This window comes from Erythrolamprus reginae, chromosome 12 (assembly GCF_031021105.1).
Source record: "Erythrolamprus reginae isolate rEryReg1 chromosome 12, rEryReg1.hap1, whole genome shotgun sequence".
Taxonomy (NCBI): domain Eukaryota; kingdom Metazoa; phylum Chordata; class Lepidosauria; order Squamata; family Dipsadidae; genus Erythrolamprus; species Erythrolamprus reginae.
The window spans coordinates 29417429-29436494 of NC_091961.1; the positions used below are offsets into that span (position 1 = coordinate 29417429).

The 19066-nt window shown below is 42.2% G+C and overlaps 1 protein-coding gene across 7 annotated transcripts in view; it reads right to left on the bottom strand.

Moving 5' to 3' along the window:
• The window catches only part of GRAMD1B (GRAM domain containing 1B), a 169397-nt gene that overhangs the window by 143360 nt on the left and 6971 nt on the right, over positions 1–19066 (bottom strand). The window contains exon 1 of one of the 7 annotated variants that reach the window (XM_070765662.1): positions 6254–7112. The exons of 5 other annotated variants lie outside the window; for them this stretch is intronic. In XM_070765662.1, the coding sequence (XP_070621763.1) occupies positions 6254–6636 (383 nt within the window). In that variant the 5' untranslated portion in view covers positions 6637–7112. Of the gene's footprint in view, positions 1–6253; positions 7113–19066 lie in introns of those variants that run through there. One more of the 7 variants, XM_070765663.1, reaches the window with a different exon arrangement.

A 19066-nucleotide genomic window follows, 5' to 3' on the forward strand; every position in this document is an offset into this window, starting at 1 on the left:
GCTCTTGGTATGCTAATGCTCACTAATCCATGCCTCCTTGCCTTAGCTCTTTTCCCAAATGCCCGTTTCAAAAACATACTGAAAATCAACATGGGGGAAGGAGAGGAGGACCCGATGCCTTGTTGACCGAGAAAAAACTGTTAAAATACAGTGGTACCCCTACCTACAAACGCCTCTAATTATGAACTTTTCTAGATAAGAACCAGGTGTTCAAGATTTCTTTTGCCTCTTCTCAAGAACCATCTTCCACTTATAAACCCGAGCCTCCAAAACTGTAACCAGAAAAGACAGACAGAAGCCTCCGTGAGGCCTCTCTAGGAATCTCCTGGGAGGAAACAGGGCCGGAAAAGGCAGGGAGAAGCCTCCGTGGGGCCTCCTAAGGAATCTCCTGGGAGGAAACAGGGCCTCCACCCTCCCTGTGGTTTCCCCAATCGCACCACATTATTTGCTTTTACATTGATTCTTCTTAGAAAATTTTCTACTGAAGAAACTGGTCACGAAATGAATTAAGTTCGTAAGTAGAAGTACCACTGAAGTTGCACAAGACTATGATACACAACGTGATCATCTGGGGTCATGTTCTTTTAAAGAGCAGATGATAGACATAAACAGGAAGAAAACGGCATTTGCTTTCAAATCCTGCTCTGCCTTCTTCTCGAAGCTTCCTGAAGGCCCAGAGGGCAAAAAACAGCACAATGGGCAAGCTGGAAGTGCATTTTCCCAAATGTCCGGTTTGCCTGTTTGGGTTTTTTTTTTCCCACCTACCAGGCTTCAGAAGGCCTGTGCGTATGCGCAGGGGGTGTAGGGTTTCTTGCTTGAGCAATGGGTTGGACTAGAAGACCTCCAAGGTCCCTTCCCGACTCCGTCATTCTGTCATTCAAGACCATTCTGGTGCTCTTTCAATACCCTAAATACATCATCTCCTTCCATAAGAACGTTTCTCAATTTCCACATTGCTCTCTCCCCCTTTTTTGACACTATATGACACATTACCAGCCTCCCTACCGTGAGTTATTTATTGCCACAAGCTGCAAAAGTCCTGGGAGAAGAGAATAATTTCAAGTCTGTTGTTATTATATTTTTTTTATATATAAAAAAAAGGATTTTTAGCCCGGATGGATAGAACATAATGAAAAATTAATAACCCAACCGACTTCCCCAAAGCTAAGAAAGCAAAAACGAAACTCAATGAAATGCAAATATTCATTACAATTTCACCAAAGCTAAGACTAGGCATGTTTTAAAGATTTTTAACCACGATTCCTTTAATAGCCATCATTGTATCACATTGTGATCAGTGATGATCTCCTACAGGTATGGTCAGGTACGCAGAACCGGTAGAAAAATTTTAATTTTTTTTTCTTTTTATTCCTTTCTGGGCTCTGGGTATGTTTTTCCTATCACAGTAAATGAGATTGAATGTGTATGGTTTTAGAAGAGCTGTGCATCCGGGGGTGTACATACATTTTATATAGAAGATAACGTATATTTTTGTGTGCCTGTGTGTAATATGTGTGTACACAGGTGGCACATAGACATAGAATTAAATAGTATTGATTTATTGATTGATTGATTGGATTTGTATGCTGCCCCTCTCCTTGGACTTGGGGCGGCTAACAACAGTGACAAAAAACAGAATGTAAAAATCCAATACTACAACAGCTAAAAAACCCTTGTTATAAAACCAATCATACATACAAACATACCATGCATAAATTGTAGAAACCTAGGGGGAAAGATTATCTTAATTCCCCCAACCCTGACGGCAGAGGTAGGTTTTGAAGAGCTTACAAAAAGCAAGGAGGGTGGGGGCTATTCTAATCTCTGGGGGGAGTTGGTCCCAGAGGGTCAGGGCCGCCACAGAGAAGGCTCTCCCCCTGTATATTTTGGATGTTCAGTAATAGTAAATAGGTAGGGAAATTGTATCTCTTTGAGACGAGATTAGAATAGAATAGAATAGAATAGAATTTTATTGGCCAAGTGTGATTGGACACACAAGGAATTTGTCTTGGTGCATATGCTCTCAACGTACATAAAATAAAATATACATTTGTCAAGAATCATGTGGTACAACACTTAATGATTGTCATAGGGGTCAAATAAGCAATGAAGAAGCAATATTAATAAAAAATCTTAGGGTATACGCAACAAGTTACAGTCATACAGTCAACATGGGAGGAAATGGGTTATAGGAATTATGAGAAAACCTAGTAGAATAGAAGTGCAGATTTAGTAGAAAGTCTGACAGTGTTGAGGGAATTATTTGTTTAGTAGAGTGATGGCGTTCGGGAAAAAACTGTTCTTGTGTCTAGTTGTCTTGGTGTGCAGTGCTCTGTAGCGACGTTTTGAGGGTAGGAGTTGAAACAATTTGTGTCCAGGATGTGAGGGGTCAGTAAATATTTTACCCGCCCTCTTTTTGACTCGTGCAGTATACAGGTCCTCAATGGAAGGCACCCTAACCCTAACCCTTGACATGAGTGACGTCAAGTTGGCCACCTTTAAGCCAGTCACATGACCTTTAAGCCACCCACCCAGTCACATGATCATCAAGCCACTCCCACCTGGTCCCGTGGCCAGCAAGCCACACCCACAAAATAAGCCACGCCCATGGTAGTAAACATATTTGCGGCCTTTCACTGATTGTGATATATGTGACTTGAAGGTCCAGCCGAGAGATCATGATTGGGAAAGGCATGATGGGGAAAAAAGTGACAAAAATTTTCCCTATCAGTTATCTGAGTGTGGCTTGGTGGGTGTGGGAGGGAAAGGATATTGCGAAATCCCCATTCACCCCATTCTGGGGCCAGCCAGGGGTGGGTACTCACCGTTCTCCGAACTGCTCAAAATTTCCACTACCAGTTCCTTAGAACCTGCTCAATTTTCACCCCAGGCCAGAGAAAAATATATAAAACTAAGTAGCTTGGCTATCATTAAATTGGCTACTGAATTGGAATCGATGGGAGTTGTTTTGGGTACCAATGAAGGCTATTAAATCGTGGTTAAATATCCTCAGTACACCGCCTCATTTTAGCTTTCGGTGAAATTGCAATGTTAATTAGAAGGAAGCTAATGAATCAACCAAGATCTTGATTCAATTGAGAGAACTTTATTGGAGTCATCCTTAACTTGCCTTCCAGTTAGAAGCGTTAAAAGTGACTTCTTTGGCATCGTAATGAGCAGGGGTCTCCAACCTTAGCAACTTTAAGTCTTTAAGCTTTGCTGGCTGAGGAATTCTGGGAGTTGAAGTTCACAAAGTCTTAAGGTTGCCAAGGTTGGAGACCCTTAGTAATGAGGCTTGAATTGTATCATCGGCGATTTTTACTTACTATACAAGCCACCCAAAAATTACTTGTAATTTTTGCAATGAGGAGCAGAATACTCGACAAAACTGATCACCAACATTGGCTGGCTCTGGATTATCTGAGATTTTTTTCCTTGAATTAGCAATTTCTCTCCAGATTAAGAAAAGAAAAAAGAAAGACTAAGAGACAATGTGAGATGGTAGTGGAAGAAGAGACAATAAAAGAAAGCGATAGATAATGTACAAATTATATAAGTATCAGTACTAATGTAAATATATGGATGTAGATCTGCTTAGACATGTTAAGTTGTGCCCTTCATGGCATCGGACCAGAATATCCGGTTAGGTCCCACAGAGTTGGCCTTCTCCGGGTCCCGTCGACTAAGCAATGTCGTTTGGCAGGATCCAGGAGAAGAGCCTTCTCTGTGGCGGCCCCGACCCTCTGGAACCAGCTCCCCCCAGATATCAGGGTTGCCCCCACCCTCCTTGCCTTTCGCAAGCTCCTTAAAACCCACCTCTGTCGTCAGGCATGGGGGAATTGAAATTTTCCTTCCCCTAGGCTTATAGAATTTATATATGGTATGCTTGCATGTATGAGTGGTTCTTTAAATTGGGGTTTTTTGGATTGTCTTTTAATATTAGATTTGTTTACATTGTCTTTTTATATTGTTGTTAGCCGCCCCGAGTCTTCGGAGAGGGGCGGCATACAAATCTAATAAATAAATAAATAAATAAATAAATAAATAAATAAATAAAATTAGCATAATAAAAATAAATTTTAAAAAACCAGAAATTATTTTATCAATGTTCTGTAGGGTGCTAATCGATATTGACGAAATGATCTAAGGATGCATCACCCTGTTCTAATAATCGCAATTTAGGTCCAAATGTAAAAAGTACTCAAACCTATACAAAACACACCTGGTGTATGACACATTCACATTCCCACATGTATGTATGCACATATATCCAACCCACAGAGAGAAATGTGTAAATCCCCTTTGCAAGAAGCCAATCCAAACACAAAGAGCCTCACAAAATTTTAAGAAGGTATTTGCAAAAAAGGTATTTGAAGAACTCCAGGTTTTGTAGGGTAGACCTCGAATGATGCTTAAAATATTTGCAGACGAGGGAGACATTTGTTAAGGGAATTTAGCCCCATTTTTTGCCAGGGTTGTTAAGTACAATTGCTAATTTAGTAACATGGTTATTAAGCGAATCCGCCTTTCCCATTGATTTGGCTTGTCAGAAGGTCGCAAAGAGGCCCCGCGAACAACTACGATGACGGTCATAAATGTGAAAGCGTCTTGATTTGAATCATTTGACAACCATGGGGTGGCTGCAACGGTCGTAAGTGTGAGAAACAGTCATAAGTCCCTTTCTTTCAGTGCCGTTGTAACTTCAGTCTTTAAACAAACAGTTGTACATCAATGATTTTCTGTATAGAGACATTCAATACCTTTGTCCAAATGTGAGGAAGTCCCTCACATATTTGCAATCTCTTATTTCAGCAAATAAACTTTTATGCCACTCAACTCCTGAGGGACTCAGTAATTTCCCTCAGTTTTCCCTCAAATTCCCTCAGTAATTTGCCTCAGGTTAATTTGACTCAGTAATTTCCCTCAGATAATTTCCCTCAGTTTTCCTCTGAAACGTTCTTAAAGCAGAAGTCTCCAATCTTGGTAACTTTACGACTTGTGGACTTCAACTCCCAGAGTTACTCAGCCAGTTTTGTTGTCTAAGGAATTCTGGGAGTTGAAGTCCACAAGTCTCAAATTTTCCAAGGTTGGCGACCCTTTGTTCTAATGATCTGAGAAAGCAATATCTATCTACAGCTAGTCCTCGATTTACAACATTTAGTTCATTTAGTGACCGTTCAAAGTTACAATGGCACTGAAAAAAAAGTAACTTTTTCACACATAACAACCGATGCAGCCTCCCTGTTGTTGCGTGATCCAAATTCAGACACTCGGCAACGGTTTCTTATTTATGACCGTTGTGGTGTCCTGAAATCATGTGATCCTCTTTTGTGACCTTCTGACCAGCAAAGTCCAAGGGAAAAAGCCTGATTCACTCAACAACCGGATTACTAACTTATCCCCAGCAGTGATTCACTTAACAACCACCGTGGCAAGAAAGGTCATGACATGAAGCAAAGCTCACTTAACAATTGTCTCGCTGAACCACAGAGATTTGGAGGCTTAAACGGTGGTCGTAAGTTGAGGATCACTTGTCCTGGGTGCGAAACGAGACCATGAAAAGAAAACCAAAGAGGCATGAATGGCTCTAGAATAGCCAGGAAAGGGTGATATAAGCATGGCGGACACAAAGACTATGGGACCTTCCCCATTTCATCTCCCCGCAGGAATGTTGTTCGAGAGTTTCATGTCCTGCAAGGAACATTGTTGAAGAACGGAAACCCTGAAAAGGATGAGAGAAGCGAAGGGCTGCAAAAAAATTTACTACCACACTGTGGGCGTGGCTTCCCGGCCATGTGACCAGGTGGGAGTGGCTTGACAATCATGTGACCGGGAGTGGCTTAAAGGTCATGTGACTGGCTTAACGGTGGCCAACTTGATATCACTCACGTCAAGGGTTTGGGTTAGGGTGCCTAGCCTCTCCTTGCCTCAAAGAGATACAGTTTCTCTATCTGTTTACTATTACTGAACATCCAAAATATACTATATGTGTACATACATATTACACACAGGCACACAAAAATATACATTATTATGTACACGCACGCACGCACAGCTCTTCTAAAATTATACACATTCAGACTCATTTATTGCGATAGGAAAAACATACCCAAAGCCCAGAAGGGGGAGGGAATTCAATTTTTTTTCTACCGGTTCCGTGTACCGGACCAAAAGTTTTCTACCAGTTCTGTATCCCTGACTGCACCTATAGGAGCCTACGTGACGGGAAGGGATTAAACAGAGATCCGCCTACCTGTTCTCCCCGTATTCTTTCTTCTCCTTCACGTTCAACCACTTCCGAAGGAGGAAACGCTTACGCCGGGGAGAGGCGCTCGGCGTGCTACAGTTGGACCAAGGCACGTCTTCATCGCTGGAGGGTGTGATTTCGATGGAAGGAAGCTGAAGGAATTCCTTAGAGGAGGAGGAAGAGGCGGCTTCTGGATTCTGCTCTTCGGCCTTCCTTGGGCGGCGCATCCTGAAACGCCTCCGGCGCAAGGTCGGAGTGGAGGAGCTGGACCAGGCGTGGCCGTGCTCCTCCACCTGTGGCTCGGACACTTGCAACGAAGGCAGCGGAAGCATCTCGCTCATCTTGGCTGCCGGCATGGGCTCCTGGGTCTCTTCCACTCCTTCCTTCATTGGACCTTCCTATCTTGTCTTCTCGCTTCAGCCCTGACTTCTAGAGCTCCAGAGAAACCCAAGAGCAAAAACCCACCAGATTCCCTTCTGGGTTAAGGCGTCGCGACGTTGCCTTTCCTCTCCGAGGGGAGATTCCATATTCCTCAAGTGGTTTCATTGAACCGAGAAAGCCCTTCGGTCCATGGAGAGTGGAGTTTCTCTTGACTTTCCCAGCCAAAGTCCAGGAACTCCAAGGCACAACTTTCCCAAACCTCAGGCCTCTTTGACTCTACTGGAGCAGAACCCCGGAGGGCCAAAATCAGGTGGTTTCTCTCTCTTTCCTCCCCTCCGCAGCGCTCTTTCCCTCGCCTGCTTGTGTGCCGAGCTGATGAACGGCTGCTCTGGAGCTCTGCCGGGAAAACTCTCATTGAGGTGGAGGGAACGAATGTGGAAGAGCTGCGAAGGAGGGGGTGGTGGAGATTGGTTGGAAGGGAAGAAAAGAAAACAGAAAGACGGAGAGCGAGGGAGGGAGGGGAGAGAGGGAGGGGGGAAGGAAGGAAGGAAGGAAGCAGCGATAGATGATAAAGATCAACAAAGGAGGAGAAGAGGCCGGAGGGAGAAATATTTCTCCCTCCTGCCCCAGGCTGACGAGCTCAGACAGCTGCTGCAAATGTAGCCACACTTTGAAATCCAAGTCTCGGTTACCAAGTGTGCTTGCTGCTACGCCAATCGGACACGGTGGGTAGGTTCGGAGGGGGGTTGTAGTAGCAAGCCTTCCCAACACAAAACATTGGCTTGGATTCCCTAGTCTGTCTCAGCCCCCTTGCTGGCTAAATGCCCCCATTGGGTAAGAATGAAGGCCATGAGATGACCCTGAGCCTTATCCAAATGACATTTGGAGTTCTTTGGAAAGTCACAGATGGTGGGTCAAAGGAGGAAGGAGTCAAAACAAATGAAAGTATAAACGTCAATGGGAATTAGATTTATCCTTCCGTTGGACTAAGGGATCAAGGCTCGCCCAAGTCCTTGAGCGAAGGACTCCGAAGAACGTAAGTTGGGACAAGCCAAAAGTGAAGCAGATAGCTCCCTTCCATAGCCGTTCAAGGTCAACCTGTTTCTGACCAACCATGAAAAGCAAAATTGGAGGAGAACATGTTAATATGTTAAAGGGTTAAATAAGGTTCAGGAGAGAAGTGTTTTGAACAGGAAAGTGAACCCAAGAACAAGGGGGCACAATCTGAGGTTAGTTGGGGAAAAGATTAGAAGTAACGGGAGAAAATATTATTTGACTGAAAGAGTGGTGGATGCTTGGAAGAAACTTCCAGCAGAGGTGGTTGGTAAATCCACAGGAACTGAATTTAAACTTGCCTGGGGTAAACATAGATCCATCCTAAGATAAAATATAGGAAACAGTATAAGGGAAGGCTAAATGGACCATGGGGTCTTTTTCTGCCGTCAATCTTCTAGGTTTCTAGCGTAGAGTCAATGAACCTCGGGCAGAGTGGGATCAAAATTGCCACTGACAGAGTTTTCTAAATGTTGGGTTGGGGTTGGTGGGGGGCATGAGATAGAAACTGAGCCGGGATGGCGCAGCAGGTCGAGTGCTGTACTGCAGGCCACTGAAGCTGACTGTAGATCTGAAGGTCAGCGGTTCAAATCTCATCACCAGCTCAAGGTTGACTCAGCCTTCCATCCTTCCGAGGTGGGTCAAATGAGGACCCGGATTGTGGGGGTAATAGCCTAGCTATGTTTAAAAAGTGCTATTGCTAACATGTTGTAAGCCGCCCTGAGTCTAAGGAGAAGGGCGGCATAAAAAATGAATAAATAAATAAATAAATGCCAGGGAGAAAAAGGGAACTGCTTCCAAAATGTTATCTTTTTTCAGGTCGTATCTCTTCTCTTCCATGGGATGGGACAGCCGGAGAAGATCTCACCAAGGTCCCGACTACAGTAAGGATCGATCCAAAAGGGAGGAAGGACTTCAAACATGGCAACTTTTAAAGCTTGTGGACTTCAACTCCCAGAAACTCTAGAGACAGTGCAGAAGAGAGCAACCAGGATAATACGGAGACTGGAAACTATAACCTCATTACCTCGAGGCTCGACTACTGTAACACTCTCTACATGGGGCGACCTTTGAAAAGTGTTCGGAAACTTCAGATCGTGCAGAATGCAGCTGCGAGAGCAGTCATGGGCTTCCCTAAATATGCCCATGTTACACCAAAACTCCGCAGTCTGCATTGGTTGCCGATCAGTTTCCGATCACAATTCAAAGTGTTGGTTATGACCTATAAAACCCTTCATGGGACAGGACCAGATTATCTCAGGGACCGCCTTCTGCTGCACGAATCCCAGAGACCAGTTAGGTCCCACAGAGTGGGTCTTCTCTGGGTCCCGTCAACTAAACAATGTTGCTTGGCGGGACCCAGAGGAAGAGCCTTCTCTGTGGCGGCCCCGACCCTCTGGAACCAACTCCCCCCAGAGATTAGAATTGCCCCCACCCTCCTTGCCTTTCGAAAGCTGCTTAAAACCCACCTCTGCCGCCAGGCATGGGGGAACTGAGATGCACTTCCCCCTAGGCCTTTACAATTTTATGCATGGTATATCTGTATGTATGTTTGGTTTTTACATAATGGGTTTTTAACTGTTTTTAGTATTGGATTTTGTTATATACTGTTTTATTGCTGTTGTTAGCCACCCTGAGTCTGCGGAGAGGGGCGGCATACAAATCAAATAAATAAATGAATGAATGAATGAATGAATGAATGAATGAATGAATGAATAAATAAATAAATAAATAAATAAATAAATATAACATACGAGGAGCGGCTTCAGGAACTGGGATCTGGACTGCCCCCACCCTACCGGCCTTCCGGAAACCCGTAAAGATCTGGATTGACCAGCAGGCCTGGAGCCATTCATCTGATAATGTACCATCGAGATCCAGCCATAAATGGAACTCATGGGTTTTTTAACTGTTGGTTTTATATTGTTTTAAAGAGATTTTTTATATTAATTGTATGTTTCCTTTTCCCTATCCCTAATCTCCCTCTATCAACAGCTCTTCCTTTTTCCACCCTTTATTTCCCCTTTTCTTCTATTTCTTTTGGTATCTTATAGATTTACTACTCTATTTTATATTATGTATATGTACTTTATATCTTTTGTTACGTGTTGTAATTGTGGCCATGATATAGTGATATTGATTACGACCTGTTTTATTACTATGTAATGCCTTTTTCTCCCTTTTCCCTTTCCCTCCCCCATCCTTTTTAACTATTTAATCTCAATAAACTTTCTTTTTAAAAATTAAAAATGGAATCCTTCGGGAAATGGGTGGCATACAAATTAAATGGATGGATGGATGGATGGATGGATGGATGGATGGATGGATGGATGGATGGATGGATGGATAAGTAAGTAAGTAAGTAAATGAGTAAATGAGTAAGTAAGTAAGTAAGTAAGTAAGTAAGTAAGTAAGTAAGTAAGTAAATAAGTAAGTAACTTCAAATGGTGAGGAAATGAATGCTTTTAAGTCAAGGATTACCTGCAGATCATTATTGAAAGACAAACGTGCTACAAAGACACCTTTCATAGTAAATTTCTTTGAAACCAGCCCCTGCCTTTCTTCATGGATGGCCCTCGACTTATGACCACAGTTGACTCCAAAATTTCTGTTCCCAAGTGAGACAAGCTGTTTCTGTGAATTCTGCCCTGTTTTACGATCTTTCTCACCCTGGTTGTTAAATGAATCAAAGAAAGAGAATCACGTGACTTGAGGACACCGTCAGCGTCATAAACGATCACACGACCCTGCTTCAACAGAGCATCATCAGTCGCAACAAAGAGGCATGAGCAAAGGTGGGATCCTATAGGTTGTAACTGGTTCTTTAGAACCGTTAGTAAACCGGCGATGACGTCACGGAGCGAGTTCTGCCAGGGCTGGTCCATGGGCGCCGCCATCTTGGATTTAGCTTTTGCACATGTGCAAAACGTTCACTTCTGTCGCAACGCTAAGCAGTGGGGAAAGTAAATCGAACTCATCCCCGGTTATAAGTCAATATTTTCAGTGGCGACATAAACTCAGAATTGCCACTAATTGAATGTTTCTAAATTGAGGACTTCACGTAATAATAGTAATAGTAGTAGTAGTAGTAGTAGTAGTAGTAGTAGTAGTAGTAATAATAATAACAACAACAACAAACAACAATAATAATAATAATACGAAGAAGAAGAAGAAGAAGAAGAAGAAGAAGAAGAAGAAGAAGAAGAAGAAGAAGAAGAACAACAACAACAACAACAACAACAACAACAGAGTTGGAAGGGACCTTGGAGGTCTTCTAGTCCAACCCCCTGCTTAGGCAGGAAACCCTACACTACTTCAGACAGATGGTTATCCAACATCTTCTTAAAAACTTCCAGTGTTGGAGCATTCACAACTTCTGGAGGCAAGTTGTTCCACGGATGAATTGTTCTGACTGTCAGGAAATTTCTCCTTAGTTCTAAGTTGCTTCTCTCTTTGTTTAGTTTCCACCCATAGCTTCTTGTTCTACCCTTAGGTGCTTTGGAGAATAGTTGAGTCCCTCTTCTTTGTGGCAACCCCTGAGATATGGCAGCAGCTCACTTTTGGGGTTAGCTGGGCAGAAACCACGAGAAGCTCAGTTCTGTTTTGTTAAAGAGAGACAGATCAGGATTTTAACCTGGTTGAAATTTTCCTAAACGAAAAAGGCCTCCGTTTTCTCTGAGCTCTTTCTATCTACTTATGCAAATATCCAGGAAGCATTGTACCACCACCACCCCGATATTGATTCCACAACCGAGCATTTATACAAATGACGGTGGCTCAGAAAACCGTTCAAATAAATAATATTTAAACGATTCTACTGTAAGAAGAAATGATGAGAGAGAAAGACAGACAGACAACAGATGGATAGGCCATAGCATGATTTATTTAATTGGGGTTCAGCAATATGTCAACCAAGGGTGCAATCAAGGACAGAACTAAGGAGAAATTTCCTGACAGAACAATTAACCAGTGGAACAGCTTGCCTCCAGAAGCTGTGAATGCTCCAACACTGGAAGTTTTTAACAAGATGTTGGATAGCCATTGTCTGAAGTGGTATAGGATTTCTTGCCTAAGCAGGGAGTTGGAATAGAAGACCTCCAAGGTCTCTATAGGGTTACATATTTTTGCAGATAAGCGAGTATCACTTATAGCAGTTTTTCCCAACCTTGGCAACTTGAAGATATTTGGACTTCAACTCCCAGAATCCCCCAGCCAGCGAATGCTGGCTGGGGAATTCTGGGAGTTGAAGTCCAGATATCTTCAAATTGCCAAGGTTGGGAAACACTGACTTATAGTATAGATCTATTTCGAGCTTGTTATGCTCTCGTCAGCTAGACATACCCTACCGGGATTTGAACCTGTAGCCTTCTGCGTGCAAGGCAGGTTATTAGATATCTATGTCTGTGTTCCCAAGCAAAGAAACGAGGTGTGAAATATGAGTCGGAATAAATGCGCCTTGTAAAATTTTAAAGAAAAACGTCTGTAAAAGCAGAAGTTTTGTTTACTCGCATTATAATTGCTTTTCTTTTTTGCTTTCTCTCTCCTATCGACTTTCGTCAGACATTCTCACCAGCGTAATTAGTAAAGAAAGGAGCTAAAGTGCAGTTTAAGACTTGTTAGTAGAAACGTTCTTTGGGGAAGAGTAAACAGACCAAAGAGAAGCACATATATCCACTATTCTGGGTATTGCTCCAGGCTCTGCAATAAATCAGAACTGATATATCCATCCAGACAACATCATTTACAATATTTATAATAAAGGCTGTATGGCAATTCCAGTAATTGTTTCCCAGAGGTGTATTTTTTTAAAAAACCAATTAGTATTTTCCAACGGTTTGGGGAATGCAAAAGCGTCATCCATCTCCCATACTTGCAAATAGATTTTACCTATGTCATTAATCACAGGGGATCCAGTGTATTCAATATTGTACCTTTCAAGAACCCTTTCCTCCTGTTCTGTAAAAATATCTAAGAGAACACCCACCACCACATATCAAAAGTGAACAAACCCCCCCTCCCAAACAATAAGGGTAGGGTCAGAGTTTAATAAACAAGCGAGAAGGATTTAGGGGTAGTGATTTCTGACAGTCTCAAACTGGGTGAGCAGTGTGGTCGGGCGGTAGGAAAAGCAAGTAGGATGCTTGGCTGCATAGCTAGAGGTATAACAAGCAGGAAGAGGGAGATTGTGATCCCACTGTATAGAGCGCTGGTGAGACCACATTTGGAAGACTGTGTTCAGTTCTGGAGACCTCACCTACAAAAAGATATTGACAAAATTGAACGGGTCCAAAGACGGGCTACAAGAATGGCGGAAGGTCTTAAGCATAAAACGTATCAGGAAAGACTTCATGGACTCAATCTGTCTAGTCTGGAGGACAGAAGGAAAAGGGGGGACATGATCGAAACATTTAAATATGTTAAAGGGTTAAATAAGGTTTAGGAGGGAAGTGTTTTTAATAGGAAAGTGAACACAAGAACAAGGGGACACAATCTGAGGTTAGTTGGGGGAAAGATCAAAAGCAACATGAGAAAATATTATTTTACTGAAAGAGTAGTAGATCCTTGGAACAAACTTCCAACAGACGTGGTTGGTAAATCCACAGTAACTGAATTTAAACATGCATGGGATAAATATATATCCATTGTAAGATAAAATACAGGAAATAGTATAAGGGCAGACTAGATGGACCATGAGGTCTTTTTCTGCCGTCAGTCTTCTATGTTTCTATTAAGCAAACATTAAAGTCGTAATCCAATATACACAATTATGCCCCATTACTCTCAATGAACTTACTAAGGCTTATTTAGGAGGCGATACATAAAAGGAATGAATGGAAATACATTAATAATCATTCAAAAATGTATTGTTAAGTGTTTCTATCGAGCGCAAGTTCCAGTAAATGACAGTTTTACTCTGCAGTATTTCGAGCTTTGAGAGATACACCAAATGCATGTTTTGTCAGGTTACTCTTACACAGGTAGTTGGATACAGATACAGATTAACAGAGTTGGAAGGGACCTTGTAGGTCATCTAATCCAACCCACGACCCAAGCAATTTAATAGTTTTTTTATTGTCCTTCCTTCTCTAGTACTTTAATATGATCCTTAATTACTTTTAAAATAGGAAATAATTAAATAGTATGTTTTTACCCATAAATGCTAATGAGAAAAATCATTCGCGGATCTTCGCTGGTTTGCGGGTTTCTGAGGAAGTCGATCGGCAGATTTAAACAGCCCGCGGAACTCGATCGGCAGGTTTTTTTAAAAAAAAATATCTAAAATTGTAAATACTGTATTTAAATACTGTATCTAAAATAAATACTGTGTGGGAAGGGTTTATAAACACTTAAAACAATGAAAACTTACCAAACAATTACACTATAAATACTTAAATAAGTACTATCAGTCGATAAATTCCCCATCGCGGATTTCACCTATCGCGGCTGGGTTTGGAACGTAACACCAGCGATAGGTGAGGTCTTACTGTATTTATCTAAAACTGAGCTTTTATAGCAATTCAAGAAAATTGAGCTACTTGCCTAATCTGTTATCATACTGAACCTTGTGAGTTCGGTACAAAACCTTAACATGTTCTTGTACTCCTCGACAATAATGCCGTCGATCGTTTGTCTTTTTTGTGGCTGTTCAAATAATGGGAAAAAGAGTCCAAGCACCTATTTGAAAAATTATCTTGGTCAGTAAGCCACTCCCACCCAGTCACATGACCTTTAAGCCACCACCACCCTGGTCACATGATTGTCAAGCCACTCCCACCTGGTCACAGGGCTGGCAAGCCATTCCTACCTAGCCACACCCACAAAATAAGGCACACCCATAGTGTGGCAGTAAAAATTTTGGCAGCCCATCACTGCCGGGGGCAAAACAACTGTCATAAATATAAAATTGTTTCCAAGCCACCAAATTGTGAGGATGCTGCAAAGGTCATACATGTTAAAAATGGTCACAAGTCACTTTTTTAGTGTGGTTCTATGGCATTATTTCAAGAGGCAACTGGATTATTTATTTGAAGATATTTCGCTTGTCCTCCAAGAAGCTTCTTCAACTCTGCGACTCTCTAATTTAAACAGTCACTAAACAGATGGTTGTAAATCAGGGACTTCCTATTTTTACAAATGAACAGTAAATCAAAACTAAGTTGGAGAAGAACCTTTGGTTTCTTTCTCTTTTTTTAAAAAAATCCCTTTTCAATTGATCTTCACTCACCTGGTAGGGGGGAAATTTTTGCCTCTCCTGCCACAGTTGTAACATCTTCACAATGTTCACACCTCTGGAATAAACCAGACACTACACTTCTGTGTTAGCAAAAACTTCAGAAGAGAAGGATTTAGGGGTCGGGATTTCTGACAGTCTCAAAATGGATGAACAGTGCGATCAGGCGATAGGAAAAGCAAGTAGAATATTTGGCTGCATAGCTAGAGGTGTAACAAGCAGGAAGAGGGAGATTGTGATCCCGATGTGACAGTGAGCGCTGGTGAGACCCCATTTGGAATACTGTGTTCAGTTCTGGAGATCTCACCTACAAAAAGATATGGATGAAATTGAACGGGTCCAAAGACGGGCTACAAGAATGGTGGAAGGTCTTAAGCATAAAACTTATCAAGAAAGACTTCATGAACTCCATCTGTATAGTGTGAAGGACAGAAGGAAAAGGGGGGGACATGATCGAAACATTTAAATATGTGAAAGGGTTAAATAAGGTCCAGGAGGGAAGTGTTTTTAATAGGAAAGTGAACACAAGAACAAGGGGGCACAATCTGAGGTTAGTTGGGGGAAAGATCAGAAGCAATGTGAGAAAATATTATTTTACAGGAAGAGTAGTAGATGCTTGGAACAAACTTCCAGCAGACATGGTTGGTAAATGCACAGTCACTGAATTTAAACATGCTTGGGATAAACATATATCCATCCTAAGACAAAATACATGAAATAGTATAAGGGAAGGCTAGATGGACCATGAGGTCTTTTTCTCCCATCAATCTTCTATGTTTCTATAAACTACGCACTTTGAAAAGCAGATATAGTCACCGTACGAGGTTGTGAATCAACCCTTAATGTCTTTTTGGAATAAAACAAAATCCCTCCTGGCACATCTCTTTCCTTGCCAAAATGTTTAATGTGTTAAGCTCTGAAAACTATATCCATAAAGGAGCAGTGGGTTTCATTTCCTTTACATAGGAAAAAAAAAAACTAATAAGGAGATACGTTTCCAACACATTTTGAATTCCCTGGAATTGCAAACTTCGGAAACAAGACTGACAGCTTTCCGTCCCTGTGGTAAACTCATTTTGTCATATAGATATTGCTTCCCATGTTGTTGTTGTTTTCTTTTAAGAGCTAGATTGCCCATAACCTCAGTAGAATAGCCGTAAGAGGAAAAAAAATATTCTAAAATCAAATGTATATTCTACACCCATGAGCCATTTCCCTTTTTGAGTTCTCCATTCGATGGGGAGCTACTTGGGAAATAATTTTGCAGTTAAGTAGGGATTTAAAAACAAATCTTTTCTACCTTGTGACGCCTCTAAGAAAAATGCCGGATGGTTCACTTTTTTGTGACCACACTGTAAAAAAGATGTTGAGACTCTAGAAAGAGTGCAGAGAAGAGCAACCAGGAAGATTAGGGGACTAGGGGCTAACACCTATGAGGATTGGTTGCAGGTCCTGGGCATGGTTAGTCTAGTGAAGGACCAGGGGAGACATTATAGCAGTCTTCCAATATTTGAGGGGTTGCTGCAGAGAGGAGGGGGCCAAGCTCCCCCCTGCTATTTAATATCTACATGAAACCGCTGGGTATGGGGTGAGGTATCATCAATATGCGGATGATACCCAGTTATACATCTCCACCCCATGTCCAGTCAACGAAGCAGTGGAAGTGATGTGCCGGTGCCTGGAGTGATGTGTTGGGGCCTGGATGGGTGTCAACAAACTCAAACTCAACCCAGACAAGACGGAGTGGCTCCCAAGGACAATTCCATCTGTCCGTCCATTACCCTGGGGGGAGAATCATTGACCCCCTTCAGAAGGAGTTCGCAACTTGGGCGTCCTCCTCGATCCACAGCTCACATTAGAGAAACATCTTTCAGCTGTGGCGAGGGAGGCGTTTGCCCAGGTTCGTCTGGTGCACCAGTTGCAGCCCTTTCTGGATCGGGAGTCACTGCTCACAGTCACTCATGCCCTCATCACCTCGAGGCTCGACTACTGTAATGCTCTCTACATGGGGCTACCTTTGAAAAGTGTTCGGAAACTTCAGATCGTGCAGAATGCAGCTGCGAGAGCTATCATGGGCTTTCCTAAATACACCCATGTCACACCAACACTCCGCAGTCTGCATTGGTTGCTGATCAGTTTCCGGTCACAATTCAAAGTGTTGGTTATGACCTATAAAGCCCTTCATGGCACCGGACCAGAATATCTCCGGGACCGCCTTCTGCCGCACGAATCCCAGCAACCAGTTAGGTCTCACAGAGTGGGCCTTCTCCGGGTCCCGTCAACTAAACAATGTCGTCTGGTGGGACCCAGGAGAAGACTGGACTAGATGACCTACAAGGTCCCTTCCAACTCCATTAATCTGTGATCTGTATCTTTCTTTAAAAAAAAACCTAGGAGACCCTACAAAAAGCCAAGCCTGGAGAGGCAACCTTTTCTGCCAATCGGATGTTCCCACCTCGAGGCTTTATCACCAGGATCTCATTCTCTGCACTCAGCTTCCTAGAACACCCTGTGCCGGAGACGTATCATGTACCAATGTCATGCCACTCAATTTATCACCCTACTCTGAAAGCTTCTTAGCGCATTCGCTAACCCAAAAGCCACTCGATATTTGAGGCCAGGAGATGGCAACCGTCCCAAGGTCATCCGGTCTTGTTCCCAAGGTCGGCAAGTGGACTTCACAGCCGAGTGAGAATTTAAACTCCTCTGGGCCTCTTGCCCATTATGCAAACTGCCCCTTTAAATGAAAGGAGAACATTTGGGTAGTTATAAGTTAGTGGCTGCAGCTAGGGATCACATTCTTGTTAGCCCCTTTAAATGACAGCGGTCACCTGTGGTTAAACCCAATTTTTAAGAAGAATTGTGTCAGTTGAGACTGTGGAGTCCCACTAACAGTAAGAAGATATTTCTAAACATTAGAATTAGAAGAAGTATTACAATTATAATTTTAGAATTATAATTAGAATGAGTTAGAATTAGAATTATGTGACTGTTCTATCATGGGTTTTTTAATGAGGATTTTATTGTTTTAGATTTTATAATTGACTTCTTTTTTATTGTATTGTATTTATATTGTTTATTGTAAACCACCCTGAGTCCTTCGAGATTGGGCAGCATAGAAGAAAGAAAGAAAGAAAGAAAGAAAGAAAGAAAGAAGAGAAAGAAAGAAAGGAACGAAGGAATGAAGGAACGAAGGAACGAAGGAACGAAGGAACGAAGGAACGAAGGAACGAAGGAACGAAGGAACGAAGGAACGAAGGAACGAAGGAACGAAGGAACGAAGGAACGAAGGAAAGAAAGAAGGAAAGAAGGAAAGAAGGAAGGAAAGAAGGAAAGAAGGAAGGAAGGAAGACTGACAGACAGACACAAAGAAAGAAAGAATTGGAATTAGAATTAGAATTATTAGAATTAGAATTATTAGAATTATTAGAAATATTACAATTAGAATTATTGGAATAGGAATTAGAATTCATATCTAATGACCTAAGTGCCAGAGCTCATTGTACCACCACTGACAAAAAGGCACTAAGAATTGCTAACCTAATCTTGGGTAGTTTCTTCTCTGGCAATATTAAACTGCTAACCAGAGCTTACAAAACATTTGCCAGACCAATCCTCGAATACAGCTCACCCATCTGGAACCCGGACTGCATATCGGACGTCAATACAATTGAGGGAGTATGAAATTCCCACTACTGGTTCTATAGAACCGGTCTGAACTGACAGGAAACCACCTCCACAGACACCGAAATGGACCCTCTGATCTGATCTGTCTTACACATTGGCAATAAGAATCAGAACACCAAATACAACCTGAATGAACAAGACCTTACAGACACTTCTCATTCCGTAAAAGACCTTGGAATACTCATATCCAATGACCTAAGTGCCAAAGGCCACTGCAACAACATCGTCAAAAAGGCTTCAAGAGTTGTTAACCTAATCCTACGTAGCTTCTGCTCCGGGAATCTCACACTACTAACCGGAGCATACAAAACTTTTGCCAGACCAATCCTTGAATACAGCTTATTTGTCTGGAATCCACACTGCATTTCAGACATAAACGCTCTAGAAAATGTCCAGAGATACTTTACTAGAAGAGCCCTCCAATCCTCCACTCGCAACAGAATCCCCTACACAACTAGACTTACAAT